The 25,620-nt window shown below is 33.9% G+C and overlaps 4 protein-coding genes and 1 non-coding gene across 5 annotated transcripts; 4 read left to right on the forward strand and 1 right to left on the reverse strand.

Annotated features, from left to right (window-relative positions):
* Positions 1–963: 963 nt before the first annotated feature.
* On the reverse strand, positions 964–8,236 carry LOC106099687 (HEAT repeat-containing protein 1). The gene is made up of 5 exons (XM_013278296.1): positions 8,111–8,236; positions 6,833–8,017; positions 1,963–6,480; positions 1,463–1,882; positions 964–1,243 (listed from the first exon to the last, which is right to left on the reverse strand). The coding sequence occupies exons 2-5, from the start codon at positions 8,002–8,004 to the stop codon at positions 1,051–1,053; spliced, it is 6,303 nt and encodes a 2,100-aa protein (XP_013133750.1). The 5' UTR covers positions 8,005–8,017; positions 8,111–8,236; the 3' UTR covers positions 964–1,050.
* A 240-nt stretch (positions 8,237–8,476) lies between these two features.
* LOC106099528 (lysosomal thioesterase PPT2-A) lies at positions 8,477–13,289 on the forward strand. The gene is made up of 7 exons (XM_013278091.1): positions 8,477–8,737; positions 8,879–9,036; positions 9,478–9,619; positions 10,195–10,302; positions 10,725–10,896; positions 11,992–12,093; positions 12,970–13,289. The coding sequence occupies exons 2-7, from the start codon at positions 8,902–8,904 to the stop codon at positions 13,166–13,168; spliced, it is 858 nt and encodes a 285-aa protein (XP_013133545.1). The 5' UTR covers positions 8,477–8,737; positions 8,879–8,901; the 3' UTR covers positions 13,169–13,289.
* Trnaq-cug lies at positions 11,324–11,395 on the forward strand. The gene has a single exon. It is a non-coding gene; the product is annotated as a tRNA-Gln (tRNA).
* A 2,268-nt stretch (positions 13,290–15,557) lies between the features above and the next one.
* LOC106099477 lies at positions 15,558–20,621 on the forward strand. The gene is made up of 2 exons (XM_013278035.1): positions 15,558–16,583; positions 20,601–20,621. Exons 1-2 carry the CDS (start codon positions 15,558–15,560, stop codon positions 20,619–20,621), a joined length of 1,047 nt encoding a protein of 348 aa, XP_013133489.1.
* A 2,709-nt stretch (positions 20,622–23,330) lies between these two features.
* Positions 23,331–23,978, forward strand: LOC106099550. The gene has a single exon (XM_013278119.1). It carries the CDS (start codon positions 23,439–23,441, stop codon positions 23,808–23,810), a length of 372 nt encoding a protein of 123 aa, XP_013133573.1. The 5' UTR covers positions 23,331–23,438; the 3' UTR covers positions 23,811–23,978.
* Positions 23,979–25,620: the final 1,642 nt, after the last annotated feature.

A 25,620-nucleotide genomic window follows, 5' to 3' on the forward strand; every position in this document is an offset into this window, starting at 1 on the left:
TTTTCTCGACAGGCCTTGCTTTATGATTTATAACCCTCAGAATAATTTATCTAGTTACGGAAGCTAGCTGACGAGGATGTCGTGTCTGCCGCCTGTCGCTGCTGAATTATGTACAACCGACCATCTGTTTTGACTTATTGCTTTTTGTACGTGCATTTATAATGTTAGCTTTTATGGCTTAGCAATTAAGAGTGATAATCCTATATTTTGGTCAAAGTTCGATCCCGAATTGCATCTAAAATACTTACGTTCTTGTGTGTATAGTCAATACTTGTGAAATTAAAAGTGGAAAGTCTGAAGGAAATGCGACAACTATCTTCTCGAAATTACTTTAACCAACTGTCCTTTTTCTAAAGATACTTCTGAAGGAAATCTTTGAAGTTTCTTTCCAAACTAAATAAATAAAACTACAGCTCATTTAAAACTTCCAAATGAGTGATTCCTCTAACGAGGAGTTAGAGCTAAAAGCAATTTACTTAATTTCTCTCAATGTAAGACGCTCGTTTCCTAGACGTAGAAATGAGTAGTTGTAGTTTCTTAACGACTGGTAGTAGATAGTAGTTCTTCGATAGTTAGTCGATATTTACAGTTATGATTTAAAAATAAATTAGTTAAATAAAACTTTGAAGATTACATTAAATTCTATTTAGATTAGATCACAAAAAAGATTTAATAATTTCATAATTAATATAGGTGCCATCTACCTGCTAAAGTAGCATATGATATTTTTGGAGTCGTATTTTATAAGATAGATGGCGTTGCCTTAAAAATTTTAATTCTTTGGGATCACAAAAAACAAAGGTTTTAATTTTTATATTAAAATAAGTGCCATCTACTGGTTGTTGTAAGAAACATTTTTAGAGTCATCATTTTAAGGTATAGATGCCGTTGTTGATAGAAAAAAAGAATGTTTTCAAAAATAAATCACTTGATTTCTTTATGATTAATTTAAATAAAACAAGATTAAATTTAATTTGTGTAATTCGGAAGTTTTACAAATTACATAAAATACAAAACAGTTAACTTAAAACATATTAAACTGATTTAATCTTAGAAATATTTCTCGAGGGGTTCCCCTAATATTTGTTCCAGCTTTCTTATCGCCTCTTTAGTGGATGTTTCTATCTTGGGGTCGCCATCCTCCAGCAATTCTGCTAAGAATGGCACACTCTCCGCGAGCAAGGGCAACCAGCTGCTGCCTAGCTGAGTTGCCATAGCAACGAGGCAGTCTAACGCCGTCAACCTGAAAACAATTATTTTACTAGCATACATTTCAATATTTACCTATACAAGGATATAATGGCATATACATAACATAATAAAAAACTTAGCAAGTAATAATGTATTTTTTACATCTGTGTCAAAATTCATCAAGATTTTTTGAGCCTATCCAAAGTTACCTTGTATCAATCATCCATCCATCCATCGCATATACTTAGTAAGAATTCAATATTTTTCTTACCTGATCTCAGCCTCATTATGTCTTGTTTTCAATAAAACTTGATAGTTCAAGAGCTTCCATAGAGAGTCATCGGCTGTAGCCACCGCAAACTGAGCTATACAAGGTATTATCGACTCTGCTGCCCTCGACTTAAGGTTGTCAATACCTCCGATAGTGTTCTCTAATTGATCTACCACTGGTTGCATTAGAGTCTCAAATCTATCTTTATTCATAAAGTTTTGGCTGTCATAGAGGAACACAACGTGTAGAGTTTTTATAATATAGTTGACAAGACTGGTACATTTGTCTTCGGAATCAAAGAACAATTCTTCATTTTTACTGTTATTGCACGCGTCGAGTAACTCTGCAGCATTTTTAATGAAGTGACCAGCAAATAAAACAAAAAGGCCCTTCAATTTGTCAGCTATAGCGCTGCTGAGTCTGGAATTAAAAAAAGTCAATGTAGACTAGCAACTAGCCAGTAAAGAACCAACGTAAATTAAAAAGTTTCATGTACTAACCTATAAAACGTAATAGTTCTGTCTTTATGACCGTCAATATTAGTCCTTACTGCCCAGTCATATATCTTGAAATAGAATGGTCTGAAGTTGGTCTCGGAAAGTTTGAGGACTAAACTCACTAATGCATTGACGACTTCGTCTTCAGCCTTGTCGATGACGTCATCGTCTGCTTCCTTGTCCACTACGTCACTTCGCAACTGTAACGCCGATAGGAAGAATGACGTCAAATCTTGCTGGAGCGCTGAAAAATCTGCTGCGGTGACATTTCCGAAAGAATCCGCCAAAACTGACATCACAGGAGCAACCGCGTTGTAGTTCTCCTTTTCAACGATAATATTATAAGCCGCGTTTGCGATCGGTATCAAAACCCTAGGCGGTATAGAACTGGCTATCTTCTTCTTGATATTACCAAGTTTAGACACAATGGTTGACACTTTCGTGCATTCCTGATCGCAACCTTCCCACTTTGCATATAGAATCGAGTACTCGTACAAAATCTTCAACAAATACGGGCTTAAGAATAATGGTAGACTTTCCACGATCTTGGAAATCGCAGTCACCGTACTTAGTAGCACCAGTTCTTGGACATCTGATTTTCGCTGCTTCTTCAATACTTTTATAAGTGCCGGCATGAATTTACGAAGGCTTGCTAGAGCGTGCGCTTTAAGGTTTCCACACAATTCAGCCAAACAAAGAACAACTGACGCCATCACGTTGCTACTGATGCTTGGATTGCAAGTGTAATCTGTTACAATTTCCAATACCGGTTTAAATGGCTCAGGATTATCCGCGGCCAGCATCCTAGCGAGCAATTTCAAAGACAGCAACGCCGTCTGTTGGTTTAATTCCAATTCTTGAGCGGCGATTTCGCTCAACGAATCATCTTTCGTGTCAATAGTTTTAACTATATCCAGTAAAGCTGGTAGTAAAGAAAACAACAACTCCTTGTCAACACCAACAAACATTTCTGGACTGAATTGTATCTTCGAATTTAATAATTCCATCGACTTTCTTCGCACTGTCTGCAATGTGTACTTCAGTAGTCCTCGGACAACGGACAAGAACATAGGAGCTGATAGTAGGTTATTGGTATGATCCAACAAATCGTAACTATGATGAAGCATCACGCGCCAATATTTTGCCGCCTTTTCGTCTGTTATTTTAGAAATAGTCTGAATGAATGTCAAAATGTTTATTATGAATGACTTGTATCGCTCTTCCATAACTTTATCATCTGTCGCTTGGCTGTTATGTTGAATGAATCTTGAGGAAGCTAAGCATGTGTTCATGAATGTGATAATTACATACTTGTAATGACGTAACTGTATTGGCGTATGACCGTTCACACTGAATATATCACCAGGATCAACATCAGTTTCCATAGAGTTCTCGTCTTTTTGAACCGGCAAAGATTTGATATAAACCATAAGCTTGATAAAATTCTCCAAACACACTTCAGGAGGAAATTCTAGCAATATACTTTGTCCGAAATCGAGTCTAGTTATTGGAGATTCCTGATCTGCTAAAGTTCTTTGCGACACCTTATCTTTTTTCTTATTCTCGTTGAAATGAGCTATATGTGTCTCTAGTAACAATGCAAGGAACACCCACAAGAATTGACTGGATCCGAGAGTGTCTATTAACTTCTTGTACATGGGTAGTCTCCGGTGTTCAGGGACGTGTAAAACGACATCGGCAAATATACGTAAGACTGGAACGACACGCTTTTGCAATTGCTGTACTTCCTTGTCTGAATAATCATCGATATCTTTATCCAGTTTTACTATAATCGGTATCAAAGTTTCAATGATCTTTGTTATTATTTGGAAACTGTAAGCGTCGTCATGCCTCAATACCGACGATCCCATAAATGTAAATATCTCCATCGTGTGGTGGAGCACTTGTTCTGGCAACATGTACGCCGCATGCGAGAGTAGAATCAAAGCGTGGTGTTGTGTTTGAGGGTTCTGCGTCCCTCTGATGCACTGGACAACCAATTCCACGTCAAATATACTCTTCAGAGAGTTTTGTTGGTCCTTATCCGAATCATTGATAAACTTCTTGCAATAATACCATAGAGAAGATAAAATTAGTTGTTTTGTATATTCGACGTAAGATTGCTCCTCGAAACGCAAACATTTGTGGAGCAATTGGAACAGAATAGCAACGAACGAATTGTCGACGGACATTTTCTTCTTGTTCTGCACGTATTCTAACATCGTAACGCCGAGTCTCCATTCTTCTGTTTCCACCAATTGATAAGACAACATAGGCACTGAAACTTTCTTCTTTTTAGATACACTAGCAGCTGGGTCTACAGCATTTAACATTCTTTCGAAAATTGGCTTGAAATCGGCGAATTCCAGGTGGATTTTTTTCATCAACTTCGATGCAGAGGATGAAATGTTGGGATTCCCACTGAAAGCACCAGCAGACGCCACAAGAAGTATAAAATCTTTAGTTTTTTCTTCAGGGAACTTTTTAAAAACGTTTTCATCGAATTCCTTCATAATCAACATGCATGGACTTGTTAATGCTTGATTTTCATCTAAGATACATTGTCTATATTCTTTTAAACCAATTTCGATAGACTTCCATATTTGTTCCTTTGCAAAAGTACTCACAGTTGCTTCATTAATAAAACTGTAGACTAACCTGAAGAGATTAGATTCATATATATCGAACATCATTTTCTGATCTGTCTGTTTCAAAACTTTCTCTAACGAATTCAATGATGGAATCAAATTTGGGAAACTATTAACATTGTTAACACTGGCTAGTATTTTTACCAAATTACATTTGACATAAGATGGTGTATCGGCGATTAGGATGCTTGTCAGTTTTAATAGACAATTCTTTCTGAACATCTTGTTTCCTGGTGTCTGAAGAGTTAAAATAGTTTTTAACACATGTGGAATTTGCTCAGGATCTAGTAGCAATTCATCCTTATGTTCGAGAAGTTCTTTTATTAATTGCACATATATTAAATTCTTATCAGGATTGTATCTCAGCATTTTATTTAACAAATCAATAACACATTCTCGTATCGCAGTTAGTGGATTGTTTAAATTGAATAGTATTGTCACTATTAGTACATCAGAATCATATATCCATTTAGAATTTCCTTCTATAGTTATGTAGTTAATAAGTAATTTTAGACTTCTCAGTTGAAGTTCAGGATTGATTACGTCTTCTGGATCCGTTGCAAAAAGGATATGACCGCAAGCAATATTGGCTACGAAATGGAATTTATCTTTTGGGTTATCAAACAATTTCCCTAATAACATCTTTAGTAGAAGGACATAATTGTCACCATAAGTTGGTATACCACAACCAGTTATGAATAATTCATAAAGTTTCCTCACGAAAACAGTTTCAGGAGTTTTACAGACGTTGCACCACGGTTTCGAGATAGCCTTGACATTTAACTCTTCAATGAATCTCTTAAAAATATATTCCATAACTTCAAATACAATTTTGTTCTGTTTAGAAATTTTTATAAATTCCGGAATAATTTCTGAAGAGAATTTTGTTCTTTGTGATGTTGGTACTATAATTCTTGTCTCTACAGTTTTTAGTAACATCTTAAGTGTCTTCATTAAATCATCGATTGGTGCAGTTTTAAATGAACAGGATTTTAAAAGCATATATAAATAGACATCAAGAGTATTATCTGGATTTATAAGATTGATATCTAAATAACTATCAAATGATATTGCCTTATCAACAAATAACACTTTGTAAATTAACTGGTTTAAGACTCCAACATTATCGGATATTGAATTATTGGCCCCTTTAATTTTATTAATAAGTCCAAACTTTTTACCCCACGGTGAAGTAAGAATTTTCCATGTAATTTCTGCGGATTTTTCATCATTCTGAAACAAATATGGCATCAAAGCCAGCACTGTCTCTTGATTAACAGGCATTGAATCTAATGCGCAAAATTTCACTATAGCTTTCTCTGTCACATTATTCCACTTTTTACTTTTCTTTGCTATTATATTAACAAATGTATTTGTTAAATCAATATCATTTAATACTTCTCTTAGATATTCATTAGAAATATCTAAAGTAGCCAAAACCACATCAGAATTGTCATCATTTAGTCTATTTACTATCGATTCTTTAACAAAATCAATGTTCTCTACTTTCAAAGCCTGGAATTCTTTTGCGATATAATTGACAGCTTCGGTTCGTAGTTCAGGGTTGACATGGTTTAAGTTTTCAAACAAATACGCTCCACTAATTTTGTGAGCAACCGCAGGTTTGAAGCCTAACAATTTTGATAACTGTGACCGCCTTACAGTTGAAATATCACTGTCAGAGCTCATAATACTTTTGACAACTTTGTCAAAACTCTCCGGATATTTGCGTTCAATATTCTTAAGGAAAACAGAATACCAGTTAAAAATACTTGGATTCATGTCGACATCTTCGTCAATTATTTCAATGTCACTTTCATTGTCAACACTTGGTCGGGTGTTTTGTTGCGGTTTGAAAGCTGTCAATACACATCTGGAAAAAAAATAATTAGTGTAGGTGCGTTTAACTATTTTTTTTCATGTAAACTTTTAATCATATATTAGAAATAGCTATAAAATACTGAATTACATTTTTCTTAAATTCATGTTCCTACCAAAAAGATTTTGTAACTTAACAAATCTTTATAAAAGTGGTAGATTAACAAAGACAACATTTTGAGAGGCTCAAAAACTAATGGGCCAATTTAAAAAAATCTTTTTCCGTTAGAAAGGTAATTTATCTGTAACATAGGCTGTATTTTTTCATTCCTTTATCTTCAAATCTTTAAATGTCACGCGGACGGAGTCAGGGGCAAAAGCTAGTAAGTTAATAAAAAAATTCTTACCTAATAATTGTTTCAGGATCCTCATCTTTTAGGTCCACTTCATCTATTAATATTTCCGGTAGTTCAGAGAATCTCTTAAACTCTTCAATATCTTTTTGAATAGTTGGTAAAACTCGTGAAAGGAATGCCAACACAAATGATTGTATATTACTAACTTTATTTGCCACTATGAATTGTAAATGTTTACATAACTTGCTCATAACATTTCCTGATATATTATTAAGCAGTTCCGCAGACACTTTTGTTAGATGTTTCTGGTATTTAAAAGTCAGTACAATCAATATAACTGATTCATAGCTCAAATCATCATCAGTTGAGAGCAAGGACTCTAAAATTTCATTTAGAGATTTTTTCCTCAATGTCGAGTAAGTACATATGATGCCATATATAGCGTATGCAACGGATCGGAAATCACGTACATTTGATTCTAAACCTTTCATCATAGTTGGTAATAAAGCATTAATGACAGCTTCATTTACAGATTTCATTGCATCAATAACACCAAATGCTGTGATTGCAAAAAATCCAAACACAGTATTCAACTGTGTAGCTCTTTCTCCATAGATTTTTACGTATTTCAAAACCATTTTAGCAATAAACTGCAGAGTACCTGTATTAGAAATACATTGATTGTGCAATGTTTGTTTTGTTAGTGGGACACCTTTCTTTTGAACGGATCTTAACCAGTTCCATTTACTTGATTTTGATTTAATAGCCAACAATTGGAGGAATCTTACAAAAATTTTAGTTTCATGGTATGGTAGTATAAGCATCATGATCGCATCTTGATTATATTCATGGATGTGGTATCGATTGACAAGCCATTCGAGAGCTTTATGCGATGACTGCAGAAGGAAATATGGTGACAGTTGTAATAGAAACTTTTCGATTGTTTGATCTAAATTATGATTCACCTCTTTAGTTTGTACGGCCCTTTCGAAATCCTTTGAAGAAACACTGAATAAAGAATCTTCGTATACACGAAAACCTTCGAATAATGCTGTCAATTCCTTAAGGCCGCTAACACCTATTTCATAGAAAGTTTCCCGGTCTTTAAGGGCGGCTTCTTTCGGGTCAAATAATAACGATGCTTTCTTTTTCTCGTCTTTGTAAATAGAAGATTGTGGTGCTGCAAGTTTTTGCAGTTGTTCTGCTAAAGACGTGGATGCCATGGTTTTCAGTTTACTGTAATTAATATTTTCAAATTAACGTGGTATAAACTATAACATGGTAAAAACATAAAAATAATAAAGTTGATAAAGTTTAAATTTGACAAACCTGTAAGTCGCAGCAGTGTGTTTATTATGTTTTACTCATATCATATTACACCACGTGGAAATGGCAACTTTGCGATGTTTTTAATTATTTGTGAAAACGGTTTAGGGTTATGAATCAGGTTACCAATGCGTTTTTGACTTTGACTTTTTTAATAAGTGAAAAATAACATTGACAGTTCAGTTCAGCCAAAAACATACTTATTATTTTACCTTTGAACTGTTCATTTTTACTGGTTTTACTACGATTTTATACTGATTTAAGTTTGCAGAAAAAAACACTCATTACAATTTACTTTTCATTTCACTTCAAGCGTATATGGTAACATTGAGCTGCCACTGACAACTCAACAAATGGCACAGACTGACATTGACACTTCAATTTCCGTAAACAAAGCAGTTTTTACATGCAGAACGTGATAAAAATACATTAATAATATAATGAACTTATTAATCTGAAAGACTGTGAAAGGACAAACGTAGACCTTCCCCTTTGCCCTCGCCTAAATGATTACAAAATAAGTTTTATCAACTTCTGGTCTCATGGTTAAAGTATACGTCTTATGCTTTATTTGTTTAAGGATACTCAACTGATCGAGCTTTATTGTTTATAACAGCTGTTTTGATAAGGGTAAGTAGAACGTAATTTCATCGTTAATAACATATAGTAATACGTCATTCAAGATTATCATAGACTTATTATTAAAATACAATTACAATTCGCATTAGTATATTGAACCGCTAACACGAGTGATGTTTTCTTTGTTCACAGTGTAACAAAAGAAAGGCGCAATCATGTTTTTGAAAATAACCTCTGCATTTTTATTGTTATTTATCAGTTTAAGTGCAAGTTATAAACCAGTTGTTTTAATTCATGGCATCATGACAGGAAGTGGAAGCATGGAAATTATTAAATTCAGGATACAAGAGGTAATATGTATTTTATTGTATTGATTAAACTTCGTACATAACATAGGAAAATAATGAAAAAGGAAATTTACTTGTAATAATTACAACCATAGGTGTCACCAGAAACTAAAGGGGGGAGCTGTTACCCACCTCCTCCCCTAGAGAATATAAATATATCAAATAGATACAAAAAGTATTTCAAATAGGACTATATCATTAGCACCAAGCCACCTAGCCTTACCTGCCTGTGTTGTAATAATGCATATGTGTACAAATTAACGACAATAAAAAAAGCTTTACCTGCCTCGATCTGGCTATAAGAAAAATGACTCTGTTTAATCATGTATATCTGATTGAGTTGTAAAATTTCAAATGTGTAAAAAAAGGCCCTACTTGGGTAATTTTTTTACAAAGCCTATGACTACAATTTAAATGTTGAAATCTACTAATCTATAATTTCAGAAACACCCCGGTACAGTTGTATATAATGTAAATAGGTTTGAAAGTTGGTCTAGTTTGGAGACAATGTGGCATCAAGTGTTGGAGATAGGTCAGGATGTGGCGAACATTTCATCTCAACATCCAGAGGGTATTAATATTATAGGTATGTTTGATGTAAAAACATAGAAAAATATGACACTTCAAAGCTTTCATTTTTTATAATATTAACACTGTAATGCCTAAATAAATGTGCATTTTCCAAGGAAATTCGAAAAACCATAAGATTATCTGATTAAAACTTTCGTGAGACATTATACTATATTATTTATAACACGTGAGTTTCAGCCGTGTTATAAATAATGTAACATTTAGATTAAGCATTTAACACTTAACTTGAAACATATTTCATAAAATCTTACTAGCGCTACCAATATACTAGCATATACAAATTCTAGCAAATAATTCAAACATTGAGAAGCATCTAAGCATGTCAAATTTGACATTGAGGTTATACTAATATTATAAATGCGAAAGTTAAGATGTATGTTTGTTAGTGTTTGTAGCCTAAACAGCTGAACGGTTTTGATTAAATGGGCTACTCAGTCATGTTTTTTTTTATTCCACGCGGACGGAGTCGCGGGCGAAAGCTAGTATTACCATATAATGAAGTTAAGTTAGTATATATGTATCTTAAATGTCTTTGCAATTTAATTATTTGGTGTATTTTTATAATTTCAGGATATTCCCAAGGAGGTCTGGTCGCAAGAGGTATTATACAAACTTTTCCAAATATAACAGTGGACACTTTTATATCTCTAAGTTCACCACAAGCTGGCCAATATGGAGGTAATTAAATCATATTTATTAATTTTATAGACAGATAAGAAATAATCTATATACATGAAACAATTTTTTAAAATACTTTGTAATTTAGTTTAAAAATGTAGGAATAATCATAATGGGACATTGACAGCCTAACTCCTGCATCATACAGCTGTTAATATTAAAAAAAAACATACTCCATTTGTTTGGCTGTTCAGTTAAAAATATGTGCAGGCAATAAATTAATTTTTCAGTTCAACTGCCAGTTAAAATATTATCTATACATGCATCGTTTTGTCTGAACAGTTCAGTTCAAACTAGATATCTGTATCTTCTAAGGGTTTTAACACCAGAACAAACAACAAATGTTAATCAATTCATATTTTCCTCCAAAATGTATGGATAAATTTAGTCTGATTTCCCTCTTTAATCATGTTAACTTTCAGCCGGTTTTCTCCATGTTGTATTCCCCGGTCTGGTTAAGGAGACGGCATATGAGCTGTTTTATTCCCGCTTGGGTCAGCACACCTCGGTAGGCAATTACTGGAGGGACCCTTATCATCAGAAACTATATGAAACATACAATGTTTACCTGCCATATATTAATAATCATATAAAGTAAGTAATTTTTTTTTATATCTATACTAATATTATAAAAAGGAAATATTTGTGTTTTTTGTATTGAAATAACTCAAAAACTACTGGGCCAATTTCAAAAATTCTTTTCCATTAGAAAGGTAATTTATCTGTAACATAGGCTATGTCGTTTATTATTTTTGAATTTCACGCGGACGAAGTTTTAATAAGAAATTATGCTTAGTGAGTTATATTAATAAATGTTTTTAAGTTTATTGTTTAACAGGAATGCAATTTGAATAGACATTATTGTATGTAATGAAAATAAAAATTTGTACCAATTAAAATAAAGATACATTTAATTATTTTTTACAATTATGTTAGAAAGCATAATGTAGTAATACAAATAATTTATTCATTTTTTGTGAGGGAAAGCTATTGTAGAATAATTTCATTTGTATTGTCAGCTGGTTCCATGGTGTAATGGTTAGCACTCTGGACTCTGAATCCAGCGATCCGAGTTCAAATCTCGGTGGAACCTGACTTTTTGTTTATTTTTTTTTTATTTTATTTATTTATTTAAATTTAAGTTTTGTTTGTAATGACAATAATTTAATAACAATTAAATTTTATTGGTACTGTTGGTTTATGATTCCATATATTTGTTATCCAATGTTATTGAAATAAGATTGTTTGCATATTATTTAGATAACCTTGGTTTATATTTAATTGCGTCATTCGTAGATTTGCTGATCTTTAGTGAGGACATGTAAAACGTCATAGTCAAGATAATGTTTTTCAAACAATTTGATTCAAATTATAATAATAATAAATTCTTCACCTCTCTTATTTATTAAAGGTTATTGCGAATTTGATTTTATAAATAGATTGTGTTCTTAAAGACTGTTATATGTCTATGCCAAATTTTTATTTGTTTTGGATATCCAACACAGTTTGTTATTCAGTACACAGTATATTATTATTCATCCATACAAGAAAAAGTAAACTTTTTTATTGCAAAATACATGTGATTAATTGCATATTCTAAGTGTTAATTTTCATCTTATCTGCGGAATATTTAACAAAATAGCAGTTTTAATACATTTCATTCAATTAAATTACTTATATTTTTTACAGATCGAACAAATCCGAAGATTTCAAGGCGAATTTGTTGAAGGTGAAACGATTGGTCCTCGTTGGAGGTCCTGATGATCAAGTTATAACTCCATGGCAAAGCAGGTATGTATTCAGTTTTAAGCTATTAAAAACCTAATATAACATATTTATATACACAGTAGAACCTCGATAACTCAAACCTCGGTAACATAAAAACCTCTATAATTAAAAAAATAATATGTTCCCTTCCCATTAGAGCCCAAAATCTCTATAACATAGACCCTTGATAACTTAAAACCTCTATAACTTCCCTTGGACTTTAACTTATCGAGGTTCTACTGTATTTTCTAATACTTATCTGTCTATACTTCTATACTATTATAATAAAGCGTAAACACAGACTACCTTGTGGCGTATAATGTCAGCGATCACAGCATATTTTTGAATATTTTTTTTATTACAAAGCCTTACACTTACAGGCTTAAGGCTATATATTTCCACGCTATTAAACTTAAGGGGTAAATAAATCTGAAAACCTTCATGTGTGAAAGGGACCTTAATTATGACAAACTAATTGATATTAGGAGCGTCGGTGGTTCAGTGGTTTGAGCACTTGACTTGTAATCTCCAGGACTTGGGTTCGAATCCCGCTATACCAATGTGGTTTTCGATTTTTCGAATTTTCATATGTACATAATTTACCCGACGTTCTTACGGTGAAGGAAAACATCGTGATGCCTGCACATATCGGCGAAGAAATTTATAGATATGTGTAGTCAACCAACCCACAATGGGCCACCGTGGTTGACTATGACCTAGTCACCCTAACTTAGGGTAGGCTCCGAACCCCTCGGTGGGGATGTATAGTGAGCTGGTGATGATGAATTGACATTTGCAATAGAAAATTACATACAACGACAATAAAATAAAGTTATTACATTATAGTTTTCACGCGAATGAAGGTCGGGAATAGGTCGTAAATAACATATGTATTTGCAGTCAATTTGGGTACTACGATAGTAATGAGACGGTGGTGGAGATGCGGCAGCAGGCGATCTACATGGAGGACCACATCGGGCTGCGCAGCCTGGACCTGGCCGGCCGCCTGCTGCTGCTCACGGTGCCGGGAGTCAACCACTTCGACTGGCACATGAATGTCAGTATTGTGGATGATTTCCTCCTACCCTACTTAGATTAATACCGTTGTAGCCAATATTGCCCTTGCCCCTACGATAAGTGCGGTAAATCCATACATTTTTATCAGCCATCTGAATTCACTCCCTTAAGCATATCTATACTAATATAATAAAGCGTAAACACACACTTCTTTGTTGCCTAAGATGTCAGCAATCACGGCATATTTTTGAATAATTCTTTTTTTAATAAAAAGTCCTACACTTACGTCACGCTTTAGGATACATATATTCACGCCGTTAAACTTAGGGTTATATATTTTGGATACAATCCCTAATGTGGGAAAGAGACCATAAGTTGTTGCCAACATCAAGGAAGGTCGCCATGGTTTGACATCATGTCATTTTGACATTTTCAATTAATAGTTTGACACAGGTAAACAATAACATAAAATTTTCATAATTTCATGCGGATGAAGTCGCATGGGAACAGCTAGTCTTTCATACAATCCATACATACTTTTAATTTTTTATCTTAGCCATATTCAATCTTAACTTCTGATTATGTTCCCATCCTCTCGTCATGTTAATTATTGTATGGGTGAGAATATGAAATTAATGTTAAAATATCGATTTTTTTTTCGAATTTTTGGATTTGTAGTGTTAGCTATCGGAAATCTATGGTTGTCGTGATATTAAAACGGGTTTAAAACGGCGTTTGGATTTTGGTGTTGCCTATTTTTTAATTGTAAAATCAAGTTTTTTTGTCTAAAATGTGACATTGTTAATAACATAGCAACAAAATGAATTTGGTATTTCAAATAATATATTGGTCTTTATTAAAAAAAAAAAAAAAAAACGGCGAAGACGCATTGAATCTCAATAAAATGATCTATGAACAAATCTCTGTATAAAAGCAAGCAAAGTGAGAGTATTTTAAGTTTTTTTTTATAAATAAATAATAAGTAGAACAATTGAATTAATATTTGACGAATTAAATTTCGTTTGGCTCGTATTATAATTTAAATACGTACAAAATAATGTATTTTTTAATATTAGTACAATTACTTATTTTTAGTTGAAATTTTTTTCTAATACAGCGCCATCTATTATCCTAATAATGTATAGATGTGAAAACAATTCTCTTGTGTATTTATAGTTTGTTTTTTTTCATACCAGCTTTTTCAAAACTGTAGAAGTGCCAAATGTTCTTGGCACAAAACTATATTTGAATTCAATGGAAACCATTATATTTTTAACATATATTAAATCGGTAATCTGTTTTTCTACGTATCGCCTACGGTTTGTAGAATTTCATAACAAATATCTCTGTAATCTCGGAATTGATCTGATTTTATTTATTCTTGTTGTCAAAATGAATCCAAAATACAAATTACTTTCGAATTAAATCAAGAAGTAAATCTTGTTTCAGTCGAATTCAATAGAAAAGAAAAATTATAAGAACCTATCTAAACAATTATACCTTTATAAAGCTGTGACCACAGAGTTATTAAAATTAGACAGATTCTTTTTTTTTTAAATCATTTATTCTGTGAACCAGTGACATGGGTATATAAATTCTCCTTTCCATTGAATTCAACCTTACACAGATCTTTTAAAACAGAACTAATAAGCATCCATACATCCATACAAGTGATGTATGGATTCGAAATTTATTTATGTTAAGTAAGATGAAGTCAGATTATGAATAAGATTTTACTCATTTTTATAGCTTAACGTAATTAATAACGCATTACTACGTGTGTAATATTTGTAATCAAAATTAAAATGATTCATAAATTATAACTGTGTTTGTGATTCACGTTTTTCATTCATAATTTCATCCAAATAAATAATACCTTTTCACTAAATTATTTAACTGTAGAAATAAAAGTTTTTTTTTAAAATGTAAATAATTTTACTCTATGACTAATTGAACTCCACTGACGTGATGTTACTTAGTCTTTGACAATTTTTTTTATCGTGTACTTTTATAACGATAGGGTCAAGTCTATTGAGCTATTGGTAACCAACCAGTCCTTAATAAACGCTGGCCTATTTCTGGTTAATTTTATATCTTTGAATTTCATCTCAAATATGCGTTACGATGTTTTTAATATAACTAACTATTGTAGTATATCACTAAGATAATTTTGTAAGTGCCAAAGCATTGTAATTTAGTTGTAATTTCAAATATACGGATTTTTTACATCAATATATCTTTGTTTTATTTAAAACTTCCTTAACATAATCATGTTTAATTGTGTTTATTGCACAAAAACACAGATTTTATGTTATAAAAAAACCAAAACCAAATTTATTTTTAAACATTATATTCTTTAAATTGTTTAAACTATCGTGAGACATTACTTTAAGCGAAAATTAATTAAAAACGGCTCAACTCACGCTTTTCTCTGGCGAGGGGATTTTTATTTGCAAGTAGATGGAGTGGCAATGGGCTCACCGATAGCGCCAGTGGTGGCGAATATATTCATGGAACATTTCGAGAAGGAAGCGTTGAACAGTGCCCCAATCAAACCTAGATACTGGTTAAGATACGTAGACGATGTGTTTGCTATAGTTTCCAGACGGGGCGTAGACCTACTACTGGACCACCTTAACAAAATACATCCTAGGATACAGTTTACGACGGAGGAAGAAAAAGACGGAACCCTTCCTTTCTTAGATGTATTGGTGAAGCGTGAACCAAGTGGTAACCTAGTGCATACGGTATACAGGAAACCGACACATACCGATCGATACCTAAGGGCGGATTCCCACCATCATCCGTCGCACCTATCGTCTGTGCCACGCACCCTTATAAATCGTGCACTTCGCCTATGCGATCCTCAGTTCTTGAAGTCTGAACTGACACATGTAAGGCAAGTGTTACAGTGCAACGGGTATAAATGGAAACCAAGCTTAAGACTAGCAAACACGAGTAGTAAGACACGGCCTCAGTTGGCGGAGCGCGCACCGGCATATCTACCATATATGCGAGGGGTAACGGACAAAATTGGACACTTGTTACGCCGCAAATATGCCATCAAGACAATTTTCCGACCCCTTACGCAAATAAGGAGTATCTTACGTTCGCCGAAAGATCGCACACCCCTAGAGGGCCCGGGCGTCTACGAAATTCCCTGTGACTGCGGCAAGAGTTACATTGGCGAAACGGGGCGTAATATCAACACCAGGCTCTTAGAGCACATCCGTTGCATGCGTAAACTGGATAGTAACACGTCGGCGGTGGCAGAGCACGCCCTTACCTCCAACACATCTCATTATATTAGGTTTGATCGAGTGAGAGTCTTGGCCCGGGACAAAAACTACGTGTCACGGAAGTTACTCGAAGCCATCGAAATCGGACGTCGACCTAACTTTAATAGAGATAAGGGATGGTCTCTTTCTCCGTCTTGGAAACCCGTGTTATCAATACCGGAGCAGAAGAACAACGATGATGAATACATGACTGACATTGTCAGTACATTCTGCGCCCCGTTAAATTTTAATAATAACAATAGCGACACTTCAACATTTTTGAACCCGTCGACATCTCCGTCGCCGAAGCACGAAGCGGCCACAACGCTCTTGGCGCCCCCCGCCCCCTCGAACCGCGCCCTCCGCGCCCTGGCCCGCAGTGCGAGGCGCGACGCGACCGCGAACAAAAGTTAAATAATACTCGCCCTGAAGAAGGATCCCCGAAGGATCCGAAACTAGTCGGTGCCGTCACCGGAAGAAAAAAGCGTGAGTTGAGCCGTTTTTAATTATATTCTTTGAATAATATCTTTACAATAGAGTATATTTAGATTCCAATATCTGTTTTTCTGGAAACCGTAGATAAACTGATATAAAAAATATCTTAAATTTAATCTCTATATCAGTGAGAGCAATAACAAAGATATTTCTAAGAATTAGTCATAACAAGAATACTTCGAAAACGTTATCATAGCTTGATAACATTGAATGTTTTGAATACCTTATATGGTAACGATTCTGAGGGAGCATCTTGGTATACTTTTTAAATATCTTGATGATTCAAGTTCAAATTCCTCGCGTTCCTCAACGAAGTAACGGCTCGCACCGAGGCTTCTGAGGGAGCCCTCTTAGTTACTTATAAACTAGGTTTGGGCAAAGCGCTATCTGCACTCGGCCACCTCAAGTCCGGTGAATCTGTAAATGCAAGAGGCAAACAGTGGCCATTCAGTCACAAAAAATGGCGTTCCTTTATCCGGTACACCATAGAGTTTGTCGTTTCTGTTCAAGTCGAGTGTGGGTTATTCGTGCAATGTTCAGAGCCGTCATAAAATGGCGTATATTATACGAGTACGAAAAACCAGTAAACTGACGAACGTAGGACTAAAAATAAAGATAGACTAGTGCCTCTTTGATTTACTCAATTTTGGTGTGTCTGATATTCTTTTAAACAGACAGCATACTTTGGCAGACATTAAACACTAGTATTTTTTCTTTATATAATACTAGCTTTCGCCCGCGACTTCGTTCGTGTGGAATAAAAAAAAAGGAAAGTGAGTAGCCTTCTTTCGGACTATTTCTTTCATCTACATCAAATTTTATCCAAATCCATTCACGCGTTTAGGCTATATACTAAAAACTATCCATCCATCTAAACTTTTGCATTTATAATATTAGTAAGAATGTATTGTGATCGGAATTAAATATACGTACCAAATACCTATCAAATCAACAAGAAGTGGGTCTAATTTTAATTTCTACATTCGACTTAAACAAGCACACGTTTCATACAAGTCTTTTGTGTTAAACACTTGTCGAACTAAACGTCATACATATTACAACAAATACAAGAGAAGTACTTGTAAAGTCAAGGGTAATTGACCACTAGTAGGAACGGTAAACGCTGTAAAGTCCCTACTAAAGCACTTCAGGCTAATGTCATTGTTTAGTTCCGCTAAAGAGCTCTTTTTAATACCCGATAGATTATAAAAATCCCCTACTGGACACCCTTCACGTTGCATTTGCTATTGCATTCAATATATATACATACCTAGTTCGTGTAGGAAAAGATTGTTAGTTGTCAAGGAATTAAAAATGTTTTAATTAAAACTTGATAAATTATTGTTTTTAATTTATTACTAAGCATAGGTAAAAAATAAAAAGAAAAAGTCATACAAAACACGGTTTCTAAAGCTATATTTAAAAAAAAATTGGACCTGCACCTGCAAGCACTATCTTTCGGATAAAAAAGATTTTTCAAAATCAGTCAAACAGGGCAGATATGCCGTAACACCTTAAAAATATAGAGACAAATTGAGTACCTTTTGGAAAGTGGGTCAAAAATGTATCGCGATGCCGGGTTAAATCACTAGTTTATACTATCGTAATCTGTTTTATAAACAATAAACTTAATAAATTAGCTTTATATGTGTGTAATAAATGTTTATAACTTACATTTAAAGGTCACTTTTACATTTTATGCACTTTATTAGCTTCTTTTAACATTTATTGTTATTTTCATCGTTATTACGAAAACAGGGGAATTTTATTTATTACAGCGTCAGAAAATTTCATACACGTAAAGATAAATGGGTTTATTCCAATAAAGAAATTGAAATCTTTACTCTTCTAGCCTTTGTCCGCATCTTCGTACACTCGTTATTAAAAACAAACTTGATCAGAGTGCATATTGTCTTCCAAGCTGGGTCATACGTATCATATCATCTGTCATCTAACGTTACACTTTTATAATAAGAGTACAATTTCCGATTATATTTAAAAAATAAGGTGCCATTTACGCTTCCAGGAGTTTTATTCATAGGAAGTACAGGAATACACATTCATTGAACCGTGTTAATTCTGTCTCCGCGAAAAAACTCGTTTCTTATAAAAAGATGTCTTCCTTTAAAACAGGGACGTTACTGTCTATTAGCGAACATGAATTTATTTGTAGCATTTCTTCTCAACGAAGGCGACGCGTCCGCGACGCGAGAATTAAACAGGGACGAACTCACAAAATGTTCATTGCGATTTAATTTATTACCGAACGTTCAGTAAATTCATGTAGAAAAGTACTCTAAAATCTACGGTAATCAAAACACTGGTTAAAATATAGGTAATATTCTGTAATAATCAGTCATTGCCATTATTTATGTTATTTAAAATGATTTGAATTGAACATCAATTAAAATAATTAAGAAAAAGCTAAGAACCACTCTGTAAATAATAACGACATAAACATTTGAATATTTTTTGTGTATTTATTGCATTAAATTATTTTCTAAGGTTCCAGTCCGTCCCAGCGTCCCTTCGTGGTCTTGCGCATGAGTCATATAGTTTTTCTTCAGGCTCGGCGCGCCGGCGGCGATCATTGAATTCGCAAGGGCCACAGATTAAAAATAAACAAAACAGACTAGACAGATAACTAGTCATTGTTTGTATTTACACAGATATAGATTCAGTATTAGTCATTCAAACCCTAAACCTTGCTAGTTTTAAGCTTTGAAATAATACGAGCCGTTCGCCTTGTAATACACAATAAAGTATCTTGTATGAACTTTTATACGTCATAGGCGCATATCGTGATATGTATGTAAAGTAAATGAGGTTTTAAAAAGCAATGTTGAAAGATATTATTTTAGTTTCATACAAAAAAAAAAACAAAACAGCATCGTTAACAAGCAGTAATTAGTTTACACATATGTTATTGAACGAAAAAAATGCTAACCACGTAATATTTAAGTACACGTAACCGTGTTAAAAAGTGCTTTCCTGTTTCAAGTCTAAACTTCGATCCAATATTTAAAATAGTCGATCATACAAAATGTATAATTTAACATGACAAATACGATACGTGTTTACAATCAGTTTTCGGTCAGTCGTACGTGACAATTCGTTGATTTTTTATAATCTTTGACCGAGTGCCGACCTGCCTAGTGTGTGGTCATGAGTCATACATTTCTCGAAGCGAATACGATTACATCAATTTGGTAAGAGACTGACAGGTGAGTCAGAGAGTTCCCACTGCAAGAACCTGCAACATATAACTATCTCAAGATTTTCTAGGAGAAAGAACGGGATAACATGTTTTTGTAAGTGTCGGCAATCGAGTGTGAGCTATCATACGATCTTATCAATGCTATGCTGAATTTTTGGGGATTTCGTACAGAATAATTAAGATAAAGGTTTAATAGTTAGTAGTTTTTTCCTTAAAGGGCATTAACAGACGTCCCTAATGTTAGCTAGGTTATAATCATATTTCATACTAATATTATAAATGCGAAAGTTTAGATGGATGGATGGATGTTAGAGTTTGTGGCCTAAACGGATTTCGACGAAACTTGGTATGGATGTCGAGGATAGTCTGGAAGAACACAGGCTACTTACTTTGTTTTTTTTTTTTTAATTCTACGCGGACTGAGTCGCGGGTGAAAGCTAGTTTATAATATAACTGTAATATGCCTAAAATATAAAACCTATATTCTGTGTACTGAGTTATTTTGTGTATTAACATCGTTTCAGGATTTAGTCAAGAAACCATAATTACGAAGTTTACCGACAAACAGAATGTTTGTATGTTTTCGAATTTACAAACTTTAAAAAAAACGAATTACTTCACATCTTTCATATCATAAAACCAATATCTTAGAATTTTTGGATGACTCTAACGTTAATGTTGATAAAGTCTATAAAGTGATAAGACATATTCGTTAAAATATTACAATGCATTTACTAGGAAGTGATAGAATCACAGGAAACAGGAAGGAAGCTGTTATTATTGCTAACTAAATAATAAGGAAAAAGATTCAATAATGAGGCGCGACTTAGGGACTGTTTATGAGTGTAAAAAGAACATTAAATTAAATATAAAATGAAATGAAAGTGATAGCGTTGTTAGTAACTACAATAACAGTAAGCAAGAAGATTTTGTGTATAATTATTATAAAGTAGCTTTCGCTCGCGACTCCGTCCGCATGGAATTAAAAAAAACAAAAGTGAGCAGCCTATGTGTTCTTCCAGATTATCTACATCTGTATTAAATTTCATCGAAATACGTTCAGCCGTTTAGGTTACAATCTCTAACAAACATCCATCCATCTAAACTTTCGTATTTATAATATTAGTATGATAACTGTTTCCTCCTCTACTAACCTTGTTTCACGCGTATTTAGATTCTTACTGATATGGTAATAGTTTCCCAGCTACATTTAACCATTCTTTAGTGTTTTGGATTCGATAAATTCATGAAATGTGTTTCCAAAATACGTAACTTAAGTTTTACTCTATCGAAAGATAGGTCAACCCAATATTAACGATTCGCTAGGTAATGACAAAATAAGTGGAAACTTCAGAAACCCAGCATAAAAAAACTGCTTGCTAAGGTTTAGGTTATCACTGATTATTTTCCCTTTATTTTTTATTTTCCTTCTTCACATTTTTACAACAAACGGGAATGTACAGAACGTTATCAAGTCTGCCTATTCCGTGTAAACGGTTAATAGGTACTTGGTTCGGCTCAGCTATGAATAATCGGTTACCCTGTTTGGAATTTACTGAAATAATTGCCTTTAAAATATACATTCTTAACTAAACAGCCTAGCTTCTTCAAAAACGGAATCTTTTTCTTTTTAAAAATTATCTCCGTTCTTCTAAATGTTTAGGTAAGGTTTTAGGTTGTTTTTGACCGACTTCCCAAAAGAAGAAGGTACTCAATTCGTCTGTATGTCTGTCTAGTGGACCGATTTTTAATAATTCTTTTTTTTAGTATGCAAAATCGGGTAATGTGTTTTTGTCATAAATATATTGTTGTTTAATGGCCAAAAGATTCAAAATATTATTACATTTATGCCAAATCATCATTTAGGTTGTTTACTAATTTATTTATGTCATTTGTAACCTCAATTACCACGGTAATGTCCCAAAGTAATCAATGACAATTAAAATGATAATTTTTGTTGACAATACGCACTGATTGTTTATCTAAGCATGTCGTCAAACGCGTTTGTAAGATATGACGAAAAACTTGATTTGTAACAACAGTTGCTAATTGCTTTATTGATTACAATATGTGTACATTCTGTTCCCAATCACATAAAATTACTAATGTTTTTTTTTTGTAAGAAAAGGTCGCCAACAAGCAGCGAGAACATCAAGATGTTCATCGACGCTCATAGACGTCCATAATACCAGAGGAACTGCAGATGTTGCTGGCCTTTGAGAAGGTGATATACACGCTTCTGAAGGACCCTAAGTCGTAGCGGCTTGGATGTACAGCCGAGGACAGACTATTCCACAGCACTACTTTGTGTGGCAGGAAGCTATACCTGCATAGTTAAGTTGCCAGCCATCGAGATGGTATCCGGCGGTCTGTCGAATCGTATGATGACCGATGACGGAACTAGACGGCAGAATTTGTTGCAAACAATTCTTAAGATCACTTTCCATGGTAGATGCGTGGTATTCAAATGTGCCCGACGGCCAGTAGGGTAATCTTTCGATGTCTTCTCCATAGACTATCCTGTTTTGTGTTTTTAATTGATTTGATGTATACTAATTTTTGGGTTTACTTGAAAGTAACATTTGAAAGGAGATTTTAGATGTATTTTTTTTTAAATAATTTATATGTTTTCGTTTACTATTGATTGTAGAGCTTATTAAATAAAGATTATTGCAAATCTAAAACATATTGCTTTGTTAGCCTAATTATCATTTGTTATAGATCAGAAGATAAAAGTAATCAATTAGGAATTGAAGTAAACGTAATCAATACCGGGGAATAAAAAAAGTCACCTTAAGATAATGTGAATTTTAAAGTTGGAAATCCCAAAAGAAAATTAGAAAGAACGTACAAAAAATAATTCTGTGTATTACAAACATTATGAAAATATCAGCTGAGAGAATTGGTGAGATAGTGAGATGACATATTCATAACACATAAGAAAAAATCATTTTCATAGCTCTTTTGCAACATCTCCTAAAAGTCTTAAATCTTTCATATAGGTAATTTTGTCATGATATAACCTCGTAGAACTTAGTACAAGACCGTATTATTGGAAAGGAAGGATAATAACAAGAAACACTGTTTTCCTATTATTTATATTTTAGGGATAAATTCTGTTTTAATAATTTGGGGAATAACAATTTACTACCGTTTATTTTCGTGCAAACGACCTGAAGAAATCACGGTCAAGATTCTACGGTTTCATCAATGAGTGACGCATCGCGAGGGGGAGATTACCGCGCGGCGCACGCGGCGGCCGCTTTATAAGCAGAGCGCGTTCTTAATTCAAATCATTCACAAGCCAACGCTAGCACAACCTACAAGTCTACAATATCTAAATAATTTTAATCTAAATAAAAATGAAGAAGTACTCAGTTCTCGGCAACAACAAGAAAGTGACGATGGAGACGAATGCTACCCGTCTCAAAGTCGTCGGCAACAACTGCATCGTTCGAGTGACGACAAATCGAGGAGATCTCGAAGTGATCGGCAACGATTGCCGCGTGGAAGTGAACGATAATTACGGTGTTATCAATCTAGTGGGTGGAAACGGAGTTGTAGCGATAAGTAAACGATGGCGAGGCGATAAAGTGCAAGTGGTAGGGCATAACTGCCATACCTTGGTGGACGGAAAGGAAAAACCACAGCAATTCTACGAAGCGCAGCTGTCGCCGTTTAGTAAGGACCTGGATGACGTCATCGATTCGATCTTCACCTTCGTTATGCGATGAAGTTTTACATGAAGTGTTAAAGTGCTTCAAAATGTGTACAGAACCGTTCCTTTGACGGGAACGGCGAACTTTCAGTGCTTGTTGTCGGCCGTGGCGTCCAATGCGACAGAGATCAGCGGCTGTTAACCCTAGCTCAGCGAGTTTTTGTGTGCTTCTAATAAAAGAAATGTAAACAATTTCCTCGTTTAATTTACTTGATATCCTCCCACATTTGATTCGAAATTGACTGCAATTGAGTGATTTTAAACTCTAAACTCATAGTGTTAGAGGTAAAATTGTTTTATACTGTAAAGATCTCACCAACGGGATGATGGTTGTTTTTCTTGCTGTCATTATCAATGCATTACATTAGTATTCAAAGAATGTCTTATAAAATACATTCTTCATGCGTATCACTAAATTTACGTCATCAACTATTTCCTTGTATCAAATGAATTATCAAATTTGAATAGTATTAACTTCTTTTAGCTTCCATTATTAACGCTATTCGGATTGTAATAGAAAGTTATTGAGGACACCATAAAAAACATAAATAAACGATATTTTAACGATCACGATTTGCATACTAGGTCATACTATACAGAATACTCTTTTGATCGACCATTATGATTTTATCAACATGTACTTTTATTACCAAAACAATAGTAAGTTCAATGACCTATATTGTATCAATAAACAGATCGTCAAAGCATTTGCATTGATTTATTGATGACGTCATTATTATATGACGCGAATTGATTGAAGTACGTGATATCTATGAGGAAAGAATGTTGCACGAATTTATTTACGATAAACCGATTTTTCTACAATGCGTTAGTAATAGATTTCTTTACTTTTAGACATCTATATTTTTGCATTTATAATATTAGTATGATTAGCATGACTAGCTGTCTCCCGTGGCTGTTAGCGTGGAATTAATAAAGACCAAAGTAAATAGCCTATGTGTTCTTAGACTATGCTCTACGCCAAATTTCATCAAGATCAGTTCAGCCGTTTAGGCATACTGAAACAGACATTCAGCCGTCTAAACTTTCGCATTTATAGTAAGACTAGCTGTTCCCGTGCGGCTTCGTCCGCATGAAATTATCAAAATTTTATATTATTGTTTACATGTGTCAAATTATCATTAGCAAATGTCAAAATGACATGACAACGACAAACCTTAGCAATCTTGCTTTCTTGATGTTGGCAGCAACTTATGGTGTCTTTCCAACATTAGGGTTTTTATACAAAATATTTACCCCCTAAGTTTAATGGAGTGAAAATATGTAGCCTAAAGCGTGACGTAAGTGTAGGACTTTTCATTAAAAAAAGAATTATTCAAAAACATGCTGTGATTGCTGATATCTTAGGCAACAAAGAAGTGTGTGTTTACGCTTTATTATAATTGTATAGATTTAAAAATTCAAATATTATCACATTCTCTGCTTTGGATCCAGCATCAATATTCTACTAACCATAAGTAGGAAATGTTATTTCTAATCATTGAATTTGTACAATCCAGATAGTATATTTCCTTGCAACCTTCGATATGCCGGAAGATAAACATTGGTACTATTTTATAGAATAAAATGATTTATTAATATAACTAAACAGTACTATTATCACTATTTAACTTACAATGTCCTAAAATTAGCGATTTTTTATTCTTAATGAATATAAACACATGATCAGCGTCCAAAATGGGGGCGTTGAAAGTTCCTATCTATACAGGTATACGTTACCATTAATAGAATTGTTTGAGTCAAGGTGAATTCAATTTTTTTGTTACGTAAGCCACAACCTCTGTAGCGCGCGGACTTCCCCCGCG

This window comes from Papilio polytes, unplaced genomic scaffold (genome assembly GCF_000836215.1).
Source record: "Papilio polytes unplaced genomic scaffold, Ppol_1.0 DF824102.1, whole genome shotgun sequence".
Classification (NCBI taxonomy): Eukaryota; Metazoa; Arthropoda; class Insecta; order Lepidoptera; family Papilionidae; genus Papilio; species Papilio polytes.

Coding starts and splice junctions, on each gene's coding strand:
- LOC106099687 (XM_013278296.1), bottom strand. CDS start 8,004: ATGGCATCCACGTCTTTAGCAGAACAACTGCAAAAACTTGCAGCACCA. Junction 1,883..1,962: donor AGAACTATTACGTTTTATAG/GTTAGTACATGA, acceptor TTTTAATTCCAG/ACTCAGCAGCGCTATAGCTG. Junction 1,244..1,462: donor CATAATGAGGCTGAGATCAG/GTAAGAAAAATA, acceptor AATTGTTTTCAG/GTTGACGGCGTTAGACTGCC.
- LOC106099528 (XM_013278091.1), top strand. CDS start 8,902: ATGTTTTTGAAAATAACCTCTGCATTTTTATTGTTATTTATCAGTTTA. Junction 9,037..9,477: donor TTAAATTCAGGATACAAGAG/GTAATATGTATT, acceptor CTATAATTTCAG/AAACACCCCGGTACAGTTGT. Junction 12,094..12,969: donor ATAACTCCATGGCAAAGCAG/GTATGTATTCAG, acceptor ATGTATTTGCAG/TCAATTTGGGTACTACGATA.
- LOC106099477 (XM_013278035.1), top strand. CDS start 15,558: ATGGGCTCACCGATAGCGCCAGTGGTGGCGAATATATTCATGGAACAT. Junction 16,584..20,600: donor ATGAATACATGACTGACATT/GTCAGTACATTC, acceptor ACATCGTTTCAG/GATTTAGTCAAGAAACCATA.
- LOC106099550 (XM_013278119.1), top strand. CDS start 23,439: ATGAAGAAGTACTCAGTTCTCGGCAACAACAAGAAAGTGACGATGGAG.